This window comes from Eleutherodactylus coqui, chromosome 3, assembly GCF_035609145.1.
Source record: "Eleutherodactylus coqui strain aEleCoq1 chromosome 3, aEleCoq1.hap1, whole genome shotgun sequence".
NCBI lineage: Eukaryota > Metazoa > Chordata > Amphibia > Anura > Eleutherodactylidae > Eleutherodactylus > Eleutherodactylus coqui.
In genome coordinates this window covers 41,851,036-41,872,834 of record NC_089839.1, presented here as the reverse complement: position 1 = coordinate 41,872,834, position 21,799 = coordinate 41,851,036, and the positions used below count along the sequence as shown (strand labels likewise).

At 41.0% G+C, this 21,799-nt stretch overlaps 1 protein-coding gene across 1 annotated transcript in view; it reads right to left on the bottom strand.

Annotated features, from left to right (window-relative positions):
* Positions 1 to 4,671: 4,671 nt before the first annotated feature.
* FSHR (follicle stimulating hormone receptor) overlaps positions 4,672 to 21,799 on the bottom strand; it is a 146,414-nt gene continuing 129,286 nt past the window's right edge. The window contains exons 7-10 of the mRNA XM_066594844.1: positions 20,856 to 20,924; positions 20,701 to 20,775; positions 10,326 to 10,514; positions 4,672 to 5,905 (exon numbers count right to left, since the gene is read on the bottom strand). Coding sequence (XP_066450941.1) covers positions 4,672 to 5,905; positions 10,326 to 10,514; positions 20,701 to 20,775; positions 20,856 to 20,924 — 1,567 coding nt within the window. The remainder of the gene's footprint in view (positions 5,906 to 10,325; positions 10,515 to 20,700; positions 20,776 to 20,855; positions 20,925 to 21,799) is intronic.

Sequence of the window (21,799 nt, the reverse complement as noted above, 5' to 3'; positions counted from 1 at the left end):
ACAGCGCCACCTATTAGAAGGAAGCATTCTTCTAAGTTAATGTCAGCCATTGTAACAATGACTGGGAGTACAAGCCAAAGGATCTCAGCATTGCGTATTTGCTCTTATATCTCTTCTAGGATTGCATCAATTAATTGACAACTGGGTGCCACCATTCCTCTTGTCAAAGGGGTGTGTCCTACATAGTCTAGTACAGTCAGTACTGACTGTCAGTTTACAAGAGACACACCCCTAGCTAGTAAACTTACCAGGTTTATGGGTTTATTCATACATTTCTAGCAGGAATAATGGAGGAATGGTCTAATACAGAGGAATGATAAAAACGTGAACCAGAATTTCTATTTAATGAAGCATACAAATATCTACTGAAACAGTCATGTCAGGAAATTTGTCTGGTCCTCTTTAAAGTTTGCTTCTGGGTATTTAGTGAGAAATATCAAGAAATAAGAAAACAACTTATCTCAATAGTTATCAAGCTGTGAGACTTTTGTCTTAACAAGAAGTGTTATGTCAAACAGAACACTTCATAGCAGCTCTTGTAGATGGAGAAGAAGAACACAAAATTAATAGCATATTAAGTCAGTAGGATACAATGAAAGACAGTAAAAATCAGTTAATATGAAACTCAACAACATTTTTGCATACCATGGGGACATGTCAAAAGTTTTGATTGGTGGGTTCCCGGTGCTAGACTAAAGTACTACACTGAGCACTGGCTCTGCTCTCTTTCTGAAGGCAGGTTCAAGGACTTTATATCGAGCCTGTGTTTAGTTAGTGAACAGAGACAACGCTCAGCAGAGAATGTCTCTGCTTTGGTCTAACGAACATTGGGGGTCTCCGAACCAGGGCCATCACTGATCAAAAATTTTGACATGTCCCTCTGATATGTAAAATGTTTGTTGAAGGTCAAGAAGGATATAACTTTACAAATAAAGTCGGTGCTATACAAATAAAGATTTATTATTACTATTTAGGAAGAGCACCTAGTGAGGAGACTTATTAGGCCATGCATGCTCCTCTGGGAAACTGATGCAAATGAAAGGTGGACGGAGCAATGCCTTTACAGCCCCACCTATTGGAAGACTGTATTTCTGAAAGTCATCAGATCTTATAACAAGCCTTGTAACAATGACTGGGAATATAAAGCAAAACCAGAGTCTTCTCCAAAATGAGATGTACCATGCACAGAGAGACTGTTTGGGGGTATTCGCCTTTCCTTAGTGTGCAGCAGTTGGGCTAGTGAGAGGCCTATGACGTGGTCCAAAAAGAGTATGGTTTCTCCTCACTAGGTGCACTCGCTAAGAAATATGTACATTAGAGAACCACAATAATTACAGACACGATTTACTAAAGATACAGTCAGTAAGTTCCCTTCAAATCTAAAGCAAAAAGTGCTTAATAGAATTAAATTGGATTGTTGTCAGTGAGAAGACCCAGTAATCTTGTAGATATGATACCTCTTAATGGCTAACAAAACTTCATGATGTTATAGCGAGCTTTCCAACCTATGCAGGGTTCTTCCTCAGGCCTAATGGAATACATCCGAAGAGGTGTGTATATATATATATATATATATATATATATATATATATATATATATATATATATATATATATATATATATATATATATACAAACACATACATATGACAAGGTAAGGGTGATATATAGGCCATGCAATGCTGGTTGTATATTGACTGATAGGGTAGCCACCATTCGAATAGATGGCACTGTGGAGGATTATTCTATCACTCATTCGCTTGACAATTAGGGGACAGTACTTTTCAATAACTCAATACAATGATAATTATGTGGTTTTACTGCCACATGAGTAAAACCAGTATATCCATTATAATTCATAGTTGGGCATAAAAATGGCTGCATTCTATGGAAAATAGTGTTGATGATGGAATATATTGGCCTTGGCATTGTTGATTGCAACTGTATTGGATTTGCCAATCTATATTGACTGATTGGGCGGCTACCATTAGAATAGTTGGCGCCAATCTAACAGACTTGTAATATAGTCCAAAAACAGAACAGCCTTATAAACATGTGTGTATTACAGAACCGAGTTGTATAGTTCTCTGATTTGGCATTCATAGCCTGCTAGACGATTTGCCACCAGAGGTAAGGGTGGGGCCATTTAGAAGACTATATGGCCACATATGGAATACACATGACATTGTCTTGTACATGAGCCCATAAAAGAAAAGTTGAGGAGACAAGGAGAACTCACATTACATTGTAACTATTTTGAAATGACTATTGTAATGATGGAGCCTCATTATTCCATCATAATGCAGTATTTATTCCCACATGAAGTCACTTAAACAATTCAGATCATAGAGCTAATAATACATACATATACATCTAAATACAAATATACAATTCCGACAGGTCCCTCTGATGCATCCAAAAAGCCCAATCTGTTCAATTTTTCGGGATCATAAAAAATTTGGACAAAAGCTTGAAAATGGCATAAAAAAGCAAAATAACCAAAACTGACCTGTTAATTTGCCTTGCCACTCCTGTGGTTCTTGCTAGTCCTTCTTTATTTACCTACAGTGATGACGTCAAGGCTGTTTTAAGACCCTGGTGAGCCCAGTGCAAGGGTATTATAAATGGCTCACCTCCACCTTCATTGTGTCACCCTACGCTTTCCAGTCCCATAATTTTTGGAAGCTAAAAAAAATAAACAGACATACCCATCTAATCCTGCAGGCTACACTTCCCCATGTGGCTTCTCTGTGGTCTCCAACCACTTCCAGGTCAATGGTTGGTCACATGCCTTCATCTAAGTATATACCCCTACAGCCAGTCACTGGTCTCAATGTTATTGGGACTGGTGACTGGATGCAGTGGGCATGTGACCAATAGACCCGGAAGTGAGTGGAGACCACGAGACTAGAGTGGATGACTACGCAGGAGGTGAGTATTTGTTGGTTTATTAGTTTTGGAGCTCTGCAATAGTTATCAACTGTATCTGCATCCTGAGGACGTAGATACAGTTGAAAGTGGTGCTGCTGCCAGAGGGTCCACTATAGATGCACCATTTCCCCAATGGTTAAAGAAGCCCTGGATGACGTGCCCATACAACTACATGACTGTTGCAGCCAAATACTATCCTCAGTGGTCTACCACAGTGTCACATGGGTAAGTCATCACTACAAGTAAAGAAAGACCAGTGGTGTCCATTGAGGCTGCTGTCCACTAGAGTGGTGTTGGATTAAACTTGTGGGTATTATATATTTTTTTAATTTATGCCATTTCCTACTTTTGACCAATTTTTTATGATCTTGGAAAATCCCTTTAACACTGAACATTTCCAAGCAACGGAAATTATGGTACATTTTGATATTTTAATGACTAAGAAGTGATCTGAAGATGCATTTTAAATAGCTAATTAGTACTTTGTATATATGTAGAAATATTAGGGGAGTGTACAGTATGATTACAAAACAGTTGTGGCCAAAGGTTTTGAGACTGACACAATTTTTGGTTTTCACAAAGCTTACTGCTTCAGTTTTTATAGTCGGTCGGTGAACAAAACATTGAGATTTTGAGTTTGTGGCCAAAGAACTCCCCAGATCTCAATCCTATTAAGAACCTGTGGTCAATCCTCAAAAAGCGAGTGGACAAATAAACATAAAGAAATTGTGATAAACTCCAAGAACTAATTAGGTAAAAATAGGTTGCCACCAGTCAGGAATTGTGCCAGAAGTAGATATCCAGGGCAAATTACGGAAGTCTTGAAAAGAAAGGATTAACACTAAATATTGAATCTTTGCCTAAATTTGTTGCATTGGTCAATAAAAATTTAAAAACTTAAGAAATGTTTATAATTGCACTTCAGTAACCATAGAAACATCTGACTAAAAGATCTAAAAACACCGAAGCAGCAAACTTTGTGAAAACCAAAATTGGTGCCAGTATCAAAACTTTTGGCCATGACTGTACATTTTAGGAAACATCTACTTAGGTGTCATTCTTTCATTGATTCTAAGTAGAGATGAGTGAGCATACTCGCTAAGGGAAACTACTCGAGCGAGTAGTGCCTTATGCGAGTACCTGCCCGCTCGTCTCTAAAGATTCGGGTGCCGGCGGGTGAGTGGTGAGCTGCGGGAGAGAGTAGGGGGGAGAGAGTGAGAGAGAGATCTCCCCCCGTTCCTCCTCACTCTCCCCCGCCGCTCCCCGCCCCCCGCTGGCACCCGAATCTAAGTAAACTAAGATATTGAGTTTGGCAAGACACATTTCCCTTTCCCTTGACCAGAAGTTTGAATGCAGCTTATAAACAGTACATAAGGCTTATTTTGAGACTTCTAGTTTGCGAACTGAGAAGTATTCATGGAATGTAGCCATTCACTTTAGGTTTTTTTCGGTGCTTACTTGAAAATTTTAGGCTTCAAGGTCATCCATAGGTTAAATAACCACAATTCCTCAAGCACGAAGGAGAGCTGTAACATTGGCGCATGTCCTACAAAACATGGAGCCCCCATATGGTACCATATTGTGCCTTCATACTAGACTGTCTTAAGAATTCTACTGTCGATGACATGAAAAGTTTAACAAGCAGAATTGGAATTTCCACCATCCTTTTGATCAAGGGCTTTTATTTCAGTTCCTTGTATCATAAAAGTCCGTTCCATGAAAGTCCCCTTTACGAATAGTTCAGGTGGTACACGCACCATTTAAGCTTTGTTGATTGAGTGTGACTAATGTATAGACAGATCCAGTGCTGTTTTTCTGACCGGGGCTGTAATGTCCATTTCTTGAGTGAAGGTTGGACGATGACGTTTCAGTGCTAAATATATGAGCCCGTAATTTACAGCAGCCAAGCTTGCTCATTAAAGTATAGAAGTCTTTGCGAAAAGCTTTTGTAAAAAAGGCATACAAAAATGGATTTGCGCAGGAATTAATGGGATAAAAGAGAACTAAAAGAATCTTGGAATTGGAGACGGTTATTAGAGGCACCTTAAGTGATGCGGAAATGGCGAAGAAGGAAATGGGAGCCGTGCAGAGAAAATTTGTAAAAATCAATATTGCCATACGTATCGCAGTCTTTGTATCAGTGTGCGAAGAGACGATGTTGGGATTCCGTACAGTGATGTATATATGGGCATAGCAGATACAAATAACCACGAATGCCAATACATTCAGTACAAGTAAAAATATGATGTACGCTTGTGAAGCCAGAGTTTCAATGTCCATCGGTAAACAAATACTAACCTTCATGTAGCTACTAACTCCGACAATAGGAAGCATAGCCACAACAAATGCAAATATCCATCCGGAAACCATAATGATGATAGCATGCCGAAATCGAACTTTGCGTTGTAACTGCATCGCGTAAGTAATCGTATGCCATCTTTCCAAAGTTATGGCCGTCAATGTGTAAACTGAAAGTTCACTGGCAAACACTGTAAAAAATCCCGCTGCATCACATCCCGCTCCAGCTTGCCAATCGATTGCGTAATTATAATATTGGCTTTTGGTTTTGATGTCCACAGATGCAATAAGCAAAAGATAAATCCCCATGCAAAAGTCAGCAAACGAAAGATTGCACATTAAAAATTTAGGAACGGTAAATTTGGACTTGCTGGCTATTAAAATCACCAGCACGATTGCGTTTCCTGTGATGGCCAAAATGCTAATACACCAAATAAGGATTCGGAGGAAGTTGTATCCCATTATATCTTCACATGGGTTGAATTCATCCGGTTTAGGATAACAAGCGACATTCAGCTTATCAACACAAAAACTGTAGTCGAAAAAGTTGTCATCTACGTCAACCAATAGTTCATCATTCAGTTGGTAGTCTAGTTGTCCATATGTATTATTCGTAGATTGTAGTTCCTCATAAGGGAAATCATTACTTTCATTGCAAAATGGGGATATACTGGAGCTGGCAAATGATAGAGAATGGAATTAAATATATAATTAAAAGTTAATTAAATAATACAATTTTGAATCATGAAAAATGTATTCCATTCGATGGAATATGTATAGCGCCATAGACAAAATTAATTATGCCAAAGGCTAGATTAGTTAGCCCCATTGACTTTCTCACAGATCCCGTTAATGCATTGTTGCATGTGTGGCCTATCTAAGGCTAAATGTCCTGCTTTTCTTACAGTATCTTACATAGGGAATAGGCTTGGACCTTACTAAAACTATAACAGCTATGGAAGCTGCTACATTGCCCAAAGTCTAGGAAAACAAAGTAGTGGAATTCTGGATTGAAGCTGGTATGTGGATGTTCTGCTATACAGCATTCTACTATTCATCCTTTAACCTGTTTAGGATCAGGCACAGTAAATATATGGCATCTGGTCCTGGGCTTAAAGCCCCACTGATCGTAAAATTACGGTGGTGCTTTAAGTCTTCTGCCTCTGCAATCAATCAAAGAGCGCTGTGTACTCAAAAGTGGAAGTGGGAGGCCGGAGGTCATGTGACCGTGGGGATTCCCTGCTATGGCAGAGCTGCAGGGTCATACTAGACCCTGACCAGCTCTGCCAGTGATTAATGTCACTACAGGGGTTGTTTTCCCCTGTAACTGGGGCTCCTGTGGATGCCCCAGTTACAGTTGGAAAGTGTCAAATAAAAAAAAACAAAAAAAACATGTGACTGTTCCCCAGAGGTCTTACATGAAGTCATGGGGGGCATCAATAGTAAAAAAACATAATTACATACATCAGTAAAACAAAATTACAGACTAAAACAACAATATATACATAAGAAAGAAAATAACCCAAAACCGACGCCAACCAAAACTGTCGCTATAAGCGCCCTATAATCCAAAAACATACATACCATATATCAAAATGTCCAAAACAAAATGAGGAACCCGTTCCCATACTTTATTTTAGCGTAAATATACTAATTTAAAAAAAACTATAAATGTTAAAAAAATCTTTTTTTAGCTTTTTACCCCCAATAAAACCATAAAACGAGAAAAAAAAAGTCAGTGAAAAAGATATTAAAAAAATAGTCCCATATGTACTATAATAGCCCTATAATAGCCCAAAAATGCAGCAAAAATAATTTTGATAGCTAAAGGACATAAAAATAGGGCAGTAAAACCACCACATGGGTAAAATCTCAAAAAAGTGTCTGGTCCTTAAGGTACAAAGCAGCCTGGTCCTTAAGGGGTTAAGGGGAAACCATCACATTGTAAAATGCAGTCTGATCTGCAGGCAGTTTTAGAAGGACAGGAGGAGCTGTTATACAGATTGTTATATAGTTTTGTAGGAAAAAAGTTAGTATAATTTAAAATTTATTGATCTAAATCTTTGTTCATTTTGAGCTTAGTAGTCAAGTGGGTGGTCCTATCAGTGATTGATAGTTTCCCTGTATGAATGTGCATACTGAAATATCTGTCAATCACAGAGTAGGACCACCCACTGGACTGAGTTTGTGTACTGCCTGTGTATGATATTCCATAGTCACACAGAGCCCAGAAAATGACAAACTCTTTGACGTTATCCACTGTACATTTATGTTGCTGGCACTAGAAATTAACATTTTAAATGGCAAAGTATTAACCCCTTAACAACCGGCCACACGACTTTGATGGCTTGTATCAGCGGGCTATGTATGAGGAGAGATCGTGGTGCGATTACCCTCCATATATCACGGGCGCTGGCTGTTTATTACAGATGACACTCAGCAGCAACAGCTCTGATCAGCTGCACAGCTGATTGGAGCTGTTAACCCTTTAAATGCCACTGTCAATTCTCACAGTGGCATTTATATCCCCCTGAACAATGTTTGAGGGCCCCATATGGCCCCCCATGTTGAGATCGCAGTGAGCCGTGTGGGTGTCATAGCAGCCTTCTGAAAGGGCCCAAGGCTGTCATGGCAGAATGCCTATCAAGCCATGCCCGGGGAATGGCTTGATAGACTGCCTGTCAGATCGCAGTATGATGTAATGCTATGGCGTTATGCCAGAAATACGCTTTTTTGGTCACTCTGTCTCCAAGAAAAAATGCAATAAAAAGTGATCAAAAAGTCGTATGTATTCCAAAATGGTACTAATGGAAGCTACAGGATGTCCTGCAAAAACTGAGCCCTCGCATAACTATGTCGACGGAGAAAAAAAAAGGTATTGCACGCAGAAGATGGCGGCAGAAAATAATTATGCACCTAAGCCTCAACAGCGGCAGAGGGCTGTGTATATATATATATTTTTTTTACACATGCTAGGGATGATTTTCAGGGAAGGGCTTATATTTAAAGCCCTTCCCTGAAAATCACTGCAGTGGTTGCCTGCTTCCCACTGCTTTCAATAGTTGGCAGCAGTGGTGGCCCCATTAAAAGCATCGGGAGAACATCGCGATCCTCTGCCACAGCTGTGACAGCTGTGGCAGGGGATTCTTTAACCCCCACTGGGAGTGCCATCAGCACAGTACTGTCACAGTGTTCAGTGACAAGGGGACTCCCTGAAGGGAATATTTACATGCACCATGGACCTATGCGGTGCACATATGTCCTATCTTTTGCAGGTGCGTGTTTGCACGCCTTTAAAACACGGACATGTGAGCACACCATAGGAAACCAGTGGTTCTAAATAAACGCACAGTTTTGTGCGCACCTATGTACGCACATTAACACGCTCATCTGAATGAGCCCTAAATATTGAAAAACTCATAAATATAATATTGTCATAATACCGATCCATAGAATGACGTTAACGTGTCATTTTTACTGCACCATGAATCCCACAAAAGCAAACCCCCTCCCATAAAAATGACCCATTTGGATTTTTGTCCATTACGCACAACTTAAAAAAGTTTTAAAAAGTTTTACAATACATTATATGGAACTTGAAATGGTACTATTAAAAACACAACTGCCAAAAAAAAAAAACAAGCTATGTCGATGGAAAACTATAAAAGTTATAACATGGGGATCAAAACCACAAGAAAAATCTGAAAAATGGCTGATAGTTAAAGGTTTAATGGAATAAAAAAATGTAAGTTTTAATTTGATTTATGCAATAGGTCAGTATTAGGGATGAGCGAGTATACTCTCTAAGGCACTACTCGCTCAAGTAATGTGCCTTAGCCAAGTATCTCCCTGCTCGTCCCTAAAGACCCGGGGGCTGCCGCAGCTGACAGGTGAGTTGCGGCGGGGAGCAGGGGAGAGCGGGCGAGATCTCCCCTCCGTTCCTCCCCGCTCTCCCCCGCAGCTCCCCGCCCTGCGCTGGCCCCTGAATCTTAAGGGACGAGCGGGGAGATACTCGGCTAAGGCACATTACTCGAGCGAGTAGTGCCTTAGTGAGTATACTCGCTCATCCCTAGTCTGTATATATTTTGTAAGTTTTTGACATAGATAGGTCATCAGAAAAATAAAAAAGTTCTGGCACTCGCGACACGGTAATACCAAGAAAAAAGTAATGTGCTAGGTTGGCTACCATTGGGTTTGAATCTTAAAATTACCTGCAAATTAAAGCAAAAAATAAAGTGCGAACAACAAGTCCATTAAATCTTAGTTGAAAATTAAAACGTCAACATTCTAAAGTATAATGTATTCCGTGCTGTTTACACCAAGGCGGATATTAAACCAAACCTCTGATTTCCATGACTACCTGCAGCTTCACAGCTTACCAGGTCCTTAGTGATTTTTAGTATTCCTGCACAGTATACTTAATATATTTTACTTTCCCGGATGTATTAGTTGCCAGTACATGCTGTGAAATCCACATAATTATTCATTATTGTTGCATATTTAAGTCTTACTAATTAAATATAATTGACATGTAGGACTATTAATGTTTCCAGACACTTTACATGCTTACATCAGATGTGTGTGTAATTTACAGGTATATCTATAGAGATTATCCTAGACACTATGGGGGGATTTACTTAAACTGGCATTTTATGCAGTAGTTGTAATATAAACTGTGCTGGAATGAAAAACCCCAATTTTCTTAAAGGGGTTTTCCAAGGAAAAACTATTGCTGACTTATCTTCAGGATAGGTCATCAATTGATAATTGCTAGGGTACCGTCGAATGGGATTTCCGGCAATCACCTGATTGCCCGCCCGCTACCATTGAAATAAATGAGAGCTGAAGCGGCTGTTACACTTCCGGGACTTCTGCCTCCGACATTGGGGATGGACTCGGAAGTGTAATAGTTGCTTCAACTTCCATTGATTTCAATGGGAGTGAAGGCAGCTAGGACACTTCCGCTCCTGTCTCCTGTGGCCCACTGCAATAGGGTGTGGTGGTTCCCCGGTAATTAACTATTAATGACTTATTTTCAGGATAGTGTTATAAAATATCAATTTCAGTTGTTATGTTTAAGGCTAAAAGAAACAAACCTTTTCTGTTTTTTCCAATTTTCGAAAGCGCAGCAATGACTTGAGTAAGTCAGATTCGCTTCTTGCAGATCCGCAAACATTTCCAAAGGAGGGAGTTTTTTTAAGTTGTAAACGTGAAGTGCTACCAATTTCTTAATTGTTTTCAATCCATAATGAGGTAAAGAGATGATCCGGGTTTTTGAGATATCCCTTTAAAGAGAAAGTAAAACATTTTTTTCAGAAAGGGAAGAATTGTCTTTGTGTTTGCGACATGTATCAATCACTTTTCATTTCTTGGAATGTACTCATTAAAGGTTGACATTAAGATTAGATAGGTTCATATTAGATAGAGGAGGGTTGATGGATGAACAACTGTTGAATAAACAATCATCTCGTGGGCAATCGTTTTGCAGATGTAGCTGTACTTATTTTAGTCCATATTGGCCACTAGAGTTCTTCAAACTGGCTTTACACGCTCAATGATACTGGGTGGAGGACGAACAAAGTTTATATGAATGTTTGTGGAACATCAGATGCTAATTTCAGCTGTGGCTGCCTTCTTTCCAGATGCTGGCCGCTTGGCATTGGTTGGCTAAAACAATTGTTCATTGTTAAATTTCACCAGATAAATGATCGTTTTGTTTGAAATCCTCTATTTTTATTAACTTTAGGACTCTTTCACAAGGCCGTAGGCGTTTTTATGTGCGCCCACGAGCGCCGTAAAAACACTGGAACAGGCGCACACATTTAACGTTTGAGCTCCCGTTTAGATGGCACAGGCCCTGGCGCTGAGGCAGCAATGCTGTTGCCTCCCTTTCCTGCCCCCTCACCGGCTCACCTCCTCTCTCCTGCCCTCCAGCTGTTTGCAATGGGAGTGGGTGGGACAGGGGTGAAGCTAAGCACCCACCCCTTGTTAGCAGCCAGCAATAGGAGAGGGCAGAGTGGGGGAAGCTTGGCTCCACCACCACTCCGCCCCATCCCATTCCAAACAGCCACGGGGGAGGAAAGAGGAGGAGAGAAGAGGGAGGGAGTTTAGCAGTCATGCTGCTAAACTCCGTCCCACCTCCCTTCTCCAGCTGATGTCATTGGCTCCCATAGGAGTATGCAGCGTCCGACGTATTCCGGCTGGAAAGATAGTTCCAGTACTATCTTTACAGCCCGGCGTAAAAGCACCCAGCGATATATAGGCCCGGACAGGCACTTTTTTGCCACGGGAATACAGCCATGTGATCTGATACATTGGAATCGTGAAAATGGTGGCCGATATACGCTCGTGTGAAAGAGCCCTAACTCATATGTATATGAGCACACTAAGTCTCTGCCTATATCTGTGGTATGATTTCTATTACACTGACTAAAGGCATTTTATATGGACAGACAAAGTTTCATAAGAATGCTCGTTATCCTGATTGTTGAAACCTTTAAAGCTGCACCCAATCAGCCAATGAACACGTAAATGCTTCATCAGATACATGCTCAATCACCGCTCCATTAACGCAGGGGGAAACAAGACTCCTGTTTTCATGATCAATGGGGTAGCTGCAGTTGGACCCCACTGATCAGGTACTACAAAATTAGATCCTATGGATAAAGAAAAAGTTAATTTCTTGGGATAATTATTTTAAGTTAATGTATATAAAATGTAAAGCAACCCTCCAGTTTCAGGATAAGGGGGTATATTAACTGCGGCTATTCTCTGCCGCTCCTCTGATCTGCCGGTTTAAGACCCTGTTTTCACCTGTCCAATTTTCTAACTACCTAATGCACACCGTGCACTGTACTCTGATTGACCAATACTGATCACATGAGCAGCTTTGGCCAATCAGATAGCAGATACTGTGCATTAATAGTCTTAGGCCCAATGTCCATGGGCGGATCTGATCCGCAAGTCAAGCCGCCCATAGGGATACATTAGCGTCCGCAAACTATTTAAAAGCATGCGGATGTCATTTTCTCCTGGCATATGGATCACATGTGCAGGAGAAAATCACAGCATGCTCCATTTTTCTGCAGATCCCACGCGGACGGCTTCTATTGTAGTCAATGGAAGCCGTCTGATCTGTGGCACACACACAGCTGACACTGTGGAATATTCCACAGATTCGTGGAAAAGCAGGAGTTAAAAATAAAATAGCAATGTGCTGCCCATGCATGCGGCCCAGCGTGCCGAGCGCATCTGTGGTGCACAAGAAAGAAGATCCGACCGTGGACAGAGTATACCCGTACCGGCTCCTTACAGGTAAAAAAACTGTCTATGGCTGCGGGTATGGGCGGATTCCATGCGGGATTCCCTGCATGGAATCTGTGTGTGCAAGTGGACATTGAGCCTAACACTACCAATGCACTGCGAAGATTAGGTAGTCTGAAGATTGGTTCAGCCATCTTGAATGCTCAAGAACAGAACCTTAAACCGGTGGATCAGGGGGACAGCAGAGAAGAACAACTGCAGGAAATACAGCCCCCTCCTCCTACTGTCCTGGGGCAGAATTTTGTCCCTGAAAATGGACAAAATGGATAAATATATTACATATCTAACCTTGTAGTCTAGACTGTTTTATAGCCCAGAGCTCCATTTATAATTTTTCTGAAAACCAGAGCAGAAATCTTCCAGCATTTCCTGCTTTTTCAAAATCTGTACAAAGTTAGGCTCAGATGATTTGCGTTCTTAGCACCAATCACCATTCAATAATATGATGTAGCTACTTTGATCTATCCAATAATCTTCTTAAACCTAAGCTGTTACTGGTATATAACAAAATTGTGAATGCACCTATAGGCTACAGCGCAGGCTCAAGCGTAATCACTGGGAGTCCAACCACTTAGATCCCCAAAGATTACAAGAATGAATGTGCAGCAGCAATCTGAATTTAGTGGTGGCTGGGTAAAAAGGGATGCAACCTACATCATATGGTCATATCAAAGGCACGATTCTTACTAAGTACTTTATGCAAATGTATTTTACTATTAATTAAATGACTGGCTTTTTACTTCTCCTTACAAATCCCTTTATTTGCACCCTTAACAATAAGGCTAGGGCTCTACCAGATGAAATTACTTAATGCTCTTTTGAAGCTTTGTGTGATGGAGATTGACAAGGCAGCAGAAATGCAGTCCTAAGCTCTCACTCATGACCTGAAGGTTGCAGGTTCAATGGCCGCTTGGTTCAGGCAGCCGGCTCAAGGTTGACTCAGCCTTCCATTCTTTGTGGGTGGTAAAATGAGTACTCAGCTTGCTGGGGGGTAAAAGTTGACTGGGGAAGGCACTGATGACCACCCTGCAAAAACAGTCTGCCAAGAAAACGTCATGATATGACATCACCCTAGGAGTCAGTCATGACTTGGTACTTGCACCATGGGACTTTATCTTTACTTTACTTTTGAAGTTATAGATTTGGTCCTGATGACAAGTGCCGATCAAAAAGATTGGTGCTAGCTTTAAGTAAACCAATTCAGAGTCTATGAGGGGTGAACCATTGTTCATATGATCATTTGTCCCCCATAGAGTTTCATCATTGTCAGCAGTACATCCCTCTTTCATATTAAGAGATGTATCAACAATTTTTTTCAGCCACAATGAAAGATGTAATTGGCTGACGAAGAGTGTTTGCTTGTTTGTTAGGTGATCGGTGTTACCTTCACATGACCAGATAATCATTCTTGCCTAGAGGTGAATCGGCCATAGGCTCTACAGGAGAAATCCCAGTAATTCGGTCAGTTTATGGACTGGTCTGGTCAAGCAAGGTTGGCATCAGCACCTGAGCAGATGCCCAGACCAATTGAAATCCAGTTGGCTCATTGCAGATGAAATAGGGGTGAAACAAGACAAATAATTTGTTACAAAGCACGCTCTCCCTCCCAATAAAAGGGCCCAGGGGGCAGCTGTAGGCTGGCTGCAAATGGGGATGTTTTATTAGGCTGTGTGACTGCATAGCATGGAGGTGGTCCTAGTGCCTGTGTTATCTTCAAGTGGCTAAGGAAATTTCTTCTAATTTAAACATTCCCCTAGGCTTCTTTTTTGGTACAATAAAGAGTTGAGGTTGAGCTGGAATGCACTGCACTCAGTTTTTCTAGGTCAAAAGAGACATGCAGTGAATGGATGACATCTCAAAACACAGATCCAGCAGAAAATAACACTTGTGTTGGACCCTTTGATAGTAATTTGGACCCACCTACAATATGAGACCACTTTAAGATTTTTGCAGGGCCATTTTAATTTCCCAATCCACCCCTTTGTTCTTGCAATCTCCATGCCAAGCAAAAGGCCCTTAAAAGGGTATTCCTATCTTAGTACTTCTTGGTTGAATGAGAAACCCATGGTTTCCCAATCACCTCACTGGGTGTAACAAAAACAACCAAATGTGACAGCCTTACGCTGTTTCCGTAACTCTCATTGAAATGAATAGGCATTACGCAGTTTACGTAACCTAGAGGAGCATGAATGGCCTTATAAGTCTCCCTACTCATTCACTTTCTAGGTGTTCCTGACCCATATCACAGGCCTCTTGCTAGCCAAGCCAGAAACCTACTGCACACTGATGAGGGGCAAACACCGTGAAACAGCTGACTGTGTATGGTATTTGGGCTTGGCTTTCAATCCCTAGTTATTGTTACAAGGCTTGTATAAAGAGTTGAACATTGACTTGCAGTGATGCTGCCTCCCTTATTTGCTTATCTCCTCCTTTAACACTGTTCAAGCAATCTGATGGATACAAAAGTAGTACTACAATCACAAGGCATTAGAGATGAGCGAGTATACTCGCTAAAGGCAATTGCTTGAGCGAGCATTGCCTTTAGCGAGTATCTCCCCTGCTCGAGACTGCAGGTTCGGGTGCCGGCGCGGGGGAGCGGTGAGTAGCGGCTGTCAGCAGAAGGGAGAGAGGGAGAGAGAGATCTTCCCTCCGTTCCGTCCCGCTCTCCCTCACAGCTCTGTGCCCGCTGCCGGCACCTGAACCTGCAGTCTCGAGCGGGGGAGATACTCGCTAAAGGCAATGCTCGCTCGAGCAATTGCCTTTAGTGAGTATACTGGCTCATCTATACAAGGCATGCTTCTAATTCAGTGGTGTTGCTGCAGAGCCCTAGCTTCAGGGCAGTAAGTGATTTAAAACTTACTGGTTAACAATAAAATGTTAAACCGGTAACTTTCAAATTGGAAGACTGTAATTGTTTAAAAAATTGATGTAATTTTTTGTATGCTATATAAAGAAATGATTAAATAAAAATCTCTTTACCGATGATGTAATGTAGGAAAGGCTTCTTAATTTACTTGTTATATGGTGACATATGGTGAAAACATCTTACAGTATGGCACAAGTGACTAGTCTGTGACAAGCTTCAAAGAGATGAAAATCAGATTTTCTTTTGCATGTTTTGTTGTATAGCAGGGGGAAACTCATGCAAAAAAAGGCAAAAATATGAAAAGTAAGGTAGACTGTTAATAAACATATATAATTACTTGTATTAATAGTATAATTTCATTCTGTTCCTCTGGAAATTACTGATGCGTTCTAATTTTATTTTGCTACTTGGTTCCGCTTCATTTTTTCCAGTTTTGCTGTTAAATATTTTATATATAGATCAAAGACAAACCATATGCTTTATAAACTATATTCAGTTGAATTGCGTATTAAAGGTCTGTGAGTTTCTTCTTCTCCAGATGGATATTCTGTGGGGACAATTTGTTGGTGATGAATTAGAAGACCAAGTCCTGCACGAATGAACTGAAAAACGGTTCCAGTATTAAAGCAAGGCAAAGTAATACAGCAACCATAGAAATGTATGGGATCTATGGTGGATGTACACGCGGACAATATAGCACAGGTTCATAGAGTCCACTCTATAGGCAAGGGGTGTCAACTGTGGCTGGGATTGGAGATTACTCTGTACCAGGCTGTATAACCTCTCAGATGCTGCAGTCAGTAAAAATTGCAGCATCTGACTGGTTAGACAGAGGGTGGTGGTTCCTTCTGTTCTCGACTGGATTTCCCCCCTACAATGCAACCACATGGTGCCAAGCAGTTGCCATGGTACAGCGATTGATGTGTGCGTGTGGCAAAAGGAAATTGCTGCTCTGAAGGAGCGGAATGTTCAGTGGTATTGCTAGAAGAGAGAAGAGACATCGAGAGGAAAGAGAGTGCATGCGCTCAGATTTCTTACCAAGAGTGAAAATAAAGAGAGGCCTAGTGAGGAACAAAGGAAAAGAGAAGTATTCATAAAAGTTAGAGAGACTGAGGTTTCTGTGAAATGCAGAGAAAAAACAAGAACCCCTGCGGTCAGAGAAAAGAAAGAGGACAGAACAATTCAAAGTTTGTTTTAGAAAATAGAATATGGTGTCAGAAACCGTCGATAGCGGCGTCCCATATGATTCCTCAGCACCTCTGTAATCGACGACGGTTCCATGCCAAACATGCGGCTGTGAAGCTAAAGATGGGACCTACAAGAGTCACAGGGTCGAGAATACGCCAGTTCTGATTCTGCACTAGAACCGAGTCTCAATTGAGTCTAGATCATTGTCCCACCAACACCGATCCCTCTTTCGACATCAAGTCCTCTCAGAGTTCAGTCCAATGTTGAACCGGTACCGTTTCATCACTAGGACTACAAGTGCTGAATTTTAGGAAAATTTGGACAAACTGATACACTGTGTTATTTCCAGTAAGGACCTGAGGGGGCAGAACATAACATAGGGTTTTGTTGTTTGATTTTCTTTGATTTCCCTTGTCATGCCCCGTCTACTCAGACCCTACACTAGACATAACACAGTGTATCAGTTTTACCTAGAGTGTTTCTTTAAGTAATTTACTGTAAAAAATAATTATTATTATTAATTTATCCGGTCTGAACACCCCATCTGCTTCTGCCACCATTCCTGACCCCTTTACTTTTTATCTTTTCCCCACCAAGTATTCAGGAGCCCAGACATGTTGGCTGATTGCTTTATTACCTGTATTTGCTCTGCCTTAAAATAAGTTATAGCTGGAAATTCTAGTAGTACGGATGAATTATCGTCTATAGAGATGTCACCCCAGCAATACTGCATCATGTTTAAAGCATCTTTATTCTCTGCTGTTGAGTTATCATGCTGCTTTAGGTCTCTAAGTCTCGGTTTGAATCTCCGCACTTGGCTATATTTCGTTTATATGCCGTAACATTTTGTCTCACCCACTAGAATATTTATATAAGAGAACTGTGCATTTTCTTGCAAAAGATCTCAACTTCAAAGGTTTTGTCTCGAAAATGAACAAAATGGCTGATATTTGGACATTCTAGAATGTAACTAGGATAGGTGATGAGACCTGGGAGAAAAACGGAGAAAGCCACAAGCAGGGAGCAGATCCTAACATCACATTGTTCATTCCTTTTAGGCTTTGGCCATGCTGCAGCTTTGTATCCTTCCTTTCCGAACTCATCAATCCATTGTAATTACAATCTAGGATGGGCTTCTCACAGGCTGCCCAAATACTGGCCATTTTGCACACTAAGGGTGCATTCACACGAGTGTGTGCTGGTATGTACACAGGTGCACACAAAACCAGCGCACCCAAGTATGTGCACGAACATGTGTGAATGCAGGTCCATGCAACATTGGTTGCAGCACCCAGGCGGAGAATAAAAGGATAAGTTGCCAACCATGTGTAACATAGTATGTTAGGCTGAATGAAGACAATGCCCATCCAGTACAGCCTGTTTCAACCTCCCACCACACCCCCTTGTTAATCTAGAGGGAGGCAAAAAAAAAAAAACACAAAGAAGCAGAAGTCAATTTAGCCCATTTGGGGGAGAAAATTCCTTCTCGACTCCATAATGGCAGTCAGAATAATCAATGCATCAATGTTTGACAACCCCACTGGTTATTTAATGTCTATATCCTGTATTATCATAGCACTCTAAAAAGACGTCTAGTTCCCTCTTAAACTCCTCTATCGATTTTGCCATCACCATGTCCTCAGGCAGAGAGTTCCACAGTCTAACTGATCTAACAATAAAGAACCCCCTTCTATGTTGGTGATGAAACCTACTTTCCCCTAGATGTAGTGGGTGCCCTCTTGTTACCGTTGCAGTCCTGGGAATAAACAGTTCATTGGAAAGATCCTTGTATTGTCCCCTCATGTTTTTATACAGAGGTATTTGGTTGCTCCTTAACCGTCTTTTTTCCGGGGTGAGCAATCCCAATTTTGATAGCCTCCCTAGGTATTTCATTCCTCCCAATCCATCTGTTTTCCCCCAAAATGGGCTAAATTGGCTTCTGCCTCATTTGTTTTTTTTTTGCTTTCCTCTGGATCAACAAGGGGAAGGGGGGCGGGGGGCAGGCTGAACAAGATGGACATTCTCTTTTTTCAGCCTAACATACTATGTTATTCTGCATTCTCCCCTCCTGAATACATAACACAATGTTATCTTCATTTGGTTAGTAAGTAGTATTTGTCCCGGTTTAGCTTGAAGATTTTCAGGCTCTCAGGCTGACCGTGAATCAAACGGCTTAAATAGCAGCAACAAAAGAAAAAGGCCGGCTCCTTAAGAACATTTCTTTATTATTCTTTTATTCCAGAAAATCCATAAAAGTATAAATGGTAGGTACCGTTTGAGACCATGTCTAGCACAGACGCATTTTGAAAGACTCTTCTTTCTTGATCACAGCTAACAGACTGACATGGAACTTCCCCTTAAAATCAATTACGGACCAATCGTTATACATTTTAATCATATGTGCACATTTCCATAAGCTTGGTTTTTCTTTCTTTAATAGATATACAGCAAATCATTTCTAAGATTTAAACCAACTGGTAAGCGAGTTTCCCAATTTCAAAATTCCAAATACCTTTCTACTGAGAACAAACTTTCTCCAGTCTCCTCCTCTTGGATGACTCTTAGCTGAGCTTGCATGATGTTCCAAAAGATAGCATTTTTGTTCTTTTTCTCCATGTCATCAAAATATTAACAACCACCTGTCCGTGAGTGAGCTCAGCCCCTGATCACATGACGGTGACATTATCAAAGGTCATAAAACATGCAGAGCCTGACAGCAGCCGTGTGCTTACAGGACCTGTGATGATGTCACATCATGTGATCAGTCACCTGTGTGGGAGGAGTCTAGGGTCATATGACCAGGGGGTGATCAGTGTGTGCTGGTTGTGATCCCTGTTGTATGGGATGAAAAATGTATGTAGCAGAGCTGTATGTGATGTACATGTAGCAGTGCTGTGTGTGTTTGACGTGCATGTAGCAGAACTGTGTGTGATATACAGGTATCAGAGCTGTGTGTGTGTGACATGCATGTAGCAGAGCTGTGTGTGATGTATATGTAGCAGAGCTTTGTGTGTGTGATGTGCATGTAGCAGAGCTGTGTCGCGCATTGCGCCACCAGAAATGCTGATGATATAATTTCCTAATAATTACTAGTCTTGTTGTATTGGTCATTTTTCTGTCTACTGCCTGTCCCAACTCCTGGCCTTTTTGTACCATGCTGACCCAACTCTGTGTGACCTGACTTTTGGACTGTTTCTTGTGTTGAAGTATACACTGCCTGCCTCAACTCCGACTCCTCGAACTACATCTCTATTCACATACTCAGATATAGCACCTTCATTTGCAGTTGTGCCAGCAGCTACACAACTGGGACACCTTCCAGTGTAATGGTCTGGGGACCTTGCAGCAAAGTCTGGATCCCTACTGGTGGGGTGAAAGTGTCATCTTTAGTCAAACCAGAGTGTTGTACATCCACTAGTTTTGTCTTATGCCATAAATGACCAATAGGTACATGCCCAATCTCCGGGAGACTCATCTACTTGGAAAACGGGGGTCAGGTCACTTTTCTACATTTAATATTCCTCAAAAATGTTAGAAGAATGTCCTTTCTTTTTATTCTTTTGAAGCAAGGATTCTAATAAGCAAGTTCGTCCTTACAAAAAAAGTTGTAAAAGAAGCAAAGCCCCATTGCTTATAAGATGGTTGTGATATGATTGGATCCAATTCCATCCTCATGAAGCTTGGGATCTGGGGGCATGTGAGATATGAGCTATAATAGATAACAAATAGTAGCCAAAAGGAAAGAAATAGATGAAAAAGTAAAAAAAATGAACATTTTGCTGAACCAGACAATGACTAAGGTGTGGACGGCTATATCATATGGTATAGCTACTCTATATGAACCAATAAGAAGGACCTTCGAGAGGCAACATATATCTCAAATTTATGTTTGTTAATCTCATAATGGAAAGTAAGAGTCCAGTGAGGGCTGCGGTGTGAGCGGCTTTATGCTGGTATATGGACAACTCAGAATTACAAAGTAAACTTCTGCAACTCAAGTATTGATTTTTTCTTTCTCATAGATCTGAGCTGTAGACAAAACTAAAGATTTCAGAAATTTAATTTAAACCTCATCAAGGAGAGATATAACTTACAATACTTTAGGTCCAGTGGCTCCATGGAAAACAAGATCGGGTAATGTAGTTAGTTTCTGATTGCCGCTCAGGAATCTGATAGAAAGAAAAATCAAGAAATTAATAACAGTATAAGATGGCAGCAAGAAGCAGATAAACTTGTTTAATAAACTCACAGTTCATGTAAATTGGTGCCGTTGAAAGCGTGGTTTTCTATCTCTTCAATATCGTTCTGGATGAGCCGCCTGGAAAGAAAAAAAGTCTAAAATATATCTTTGTCGTCATCTGGCTCTAACAGTTGTCTAGAAACAAAAGTATCACAACAGCTAAACTTTGTTTCTAAAAGGGTTACTTTAACCAAAAGCATTCCATTTGTTACGTTGCACGCCAAGTCCTAGACCATGCAACCCCAACCTTTTGCAGGTTGCGAGCTGCTTTAAAGTGACCCTCCAGGCCTCTGACTACTTCGTGCACACTGTGCATTAGTATGCATTGGTAGTCTAGGACACACTGCTCTGACAGTCCAGCAGTGGTCAATTAAAGCAGGTGTAGGGTCTTAGATGAATTATAGATACTAATGCACAGTGTACATCGGGTAGTCAGAGAAGCAGTTTGATCATCTTTGTTTGTCTAGGACCAGAGGGTGGCGCAGGGTGTTTGTCCAGGACCAGAGGGTGGCACAGGGTGTTTATCCAGGACCAGAGGGTGGCACAGGGTGTTTATCCAGGACCAGAGGGTGGCACATGGTGTTTCTCCAGGACCAGAGGGTGGTGCAGAGTGCTAAGGCAGCAGAAATGCAGTCTTAAACTCTCAGTTACAACCTGAAGGCTGCAAGTTCAATCCCCGCATGGTTCAGCTAGCCGGCTCAAGGTTGACTCAGCCTTACATTCTTCCGATGTCGATAAAATGAGTAACTTGTATGGTGGTAGGTAATAAATAAATTACCTGAAAGTGCTGCGGAATAAGTTGGCGCTATACAAATAACAAGATTTCTTCTATTTAGAGGGTTGCTTTAAGAGTGGAGTAATTGTTTACTTCGTTCTACAATCTTCTACTATTGTTGTATTACCAAATATGTATAATTCTTTTAACATTTTACTACATTTGCATAACAAATGTA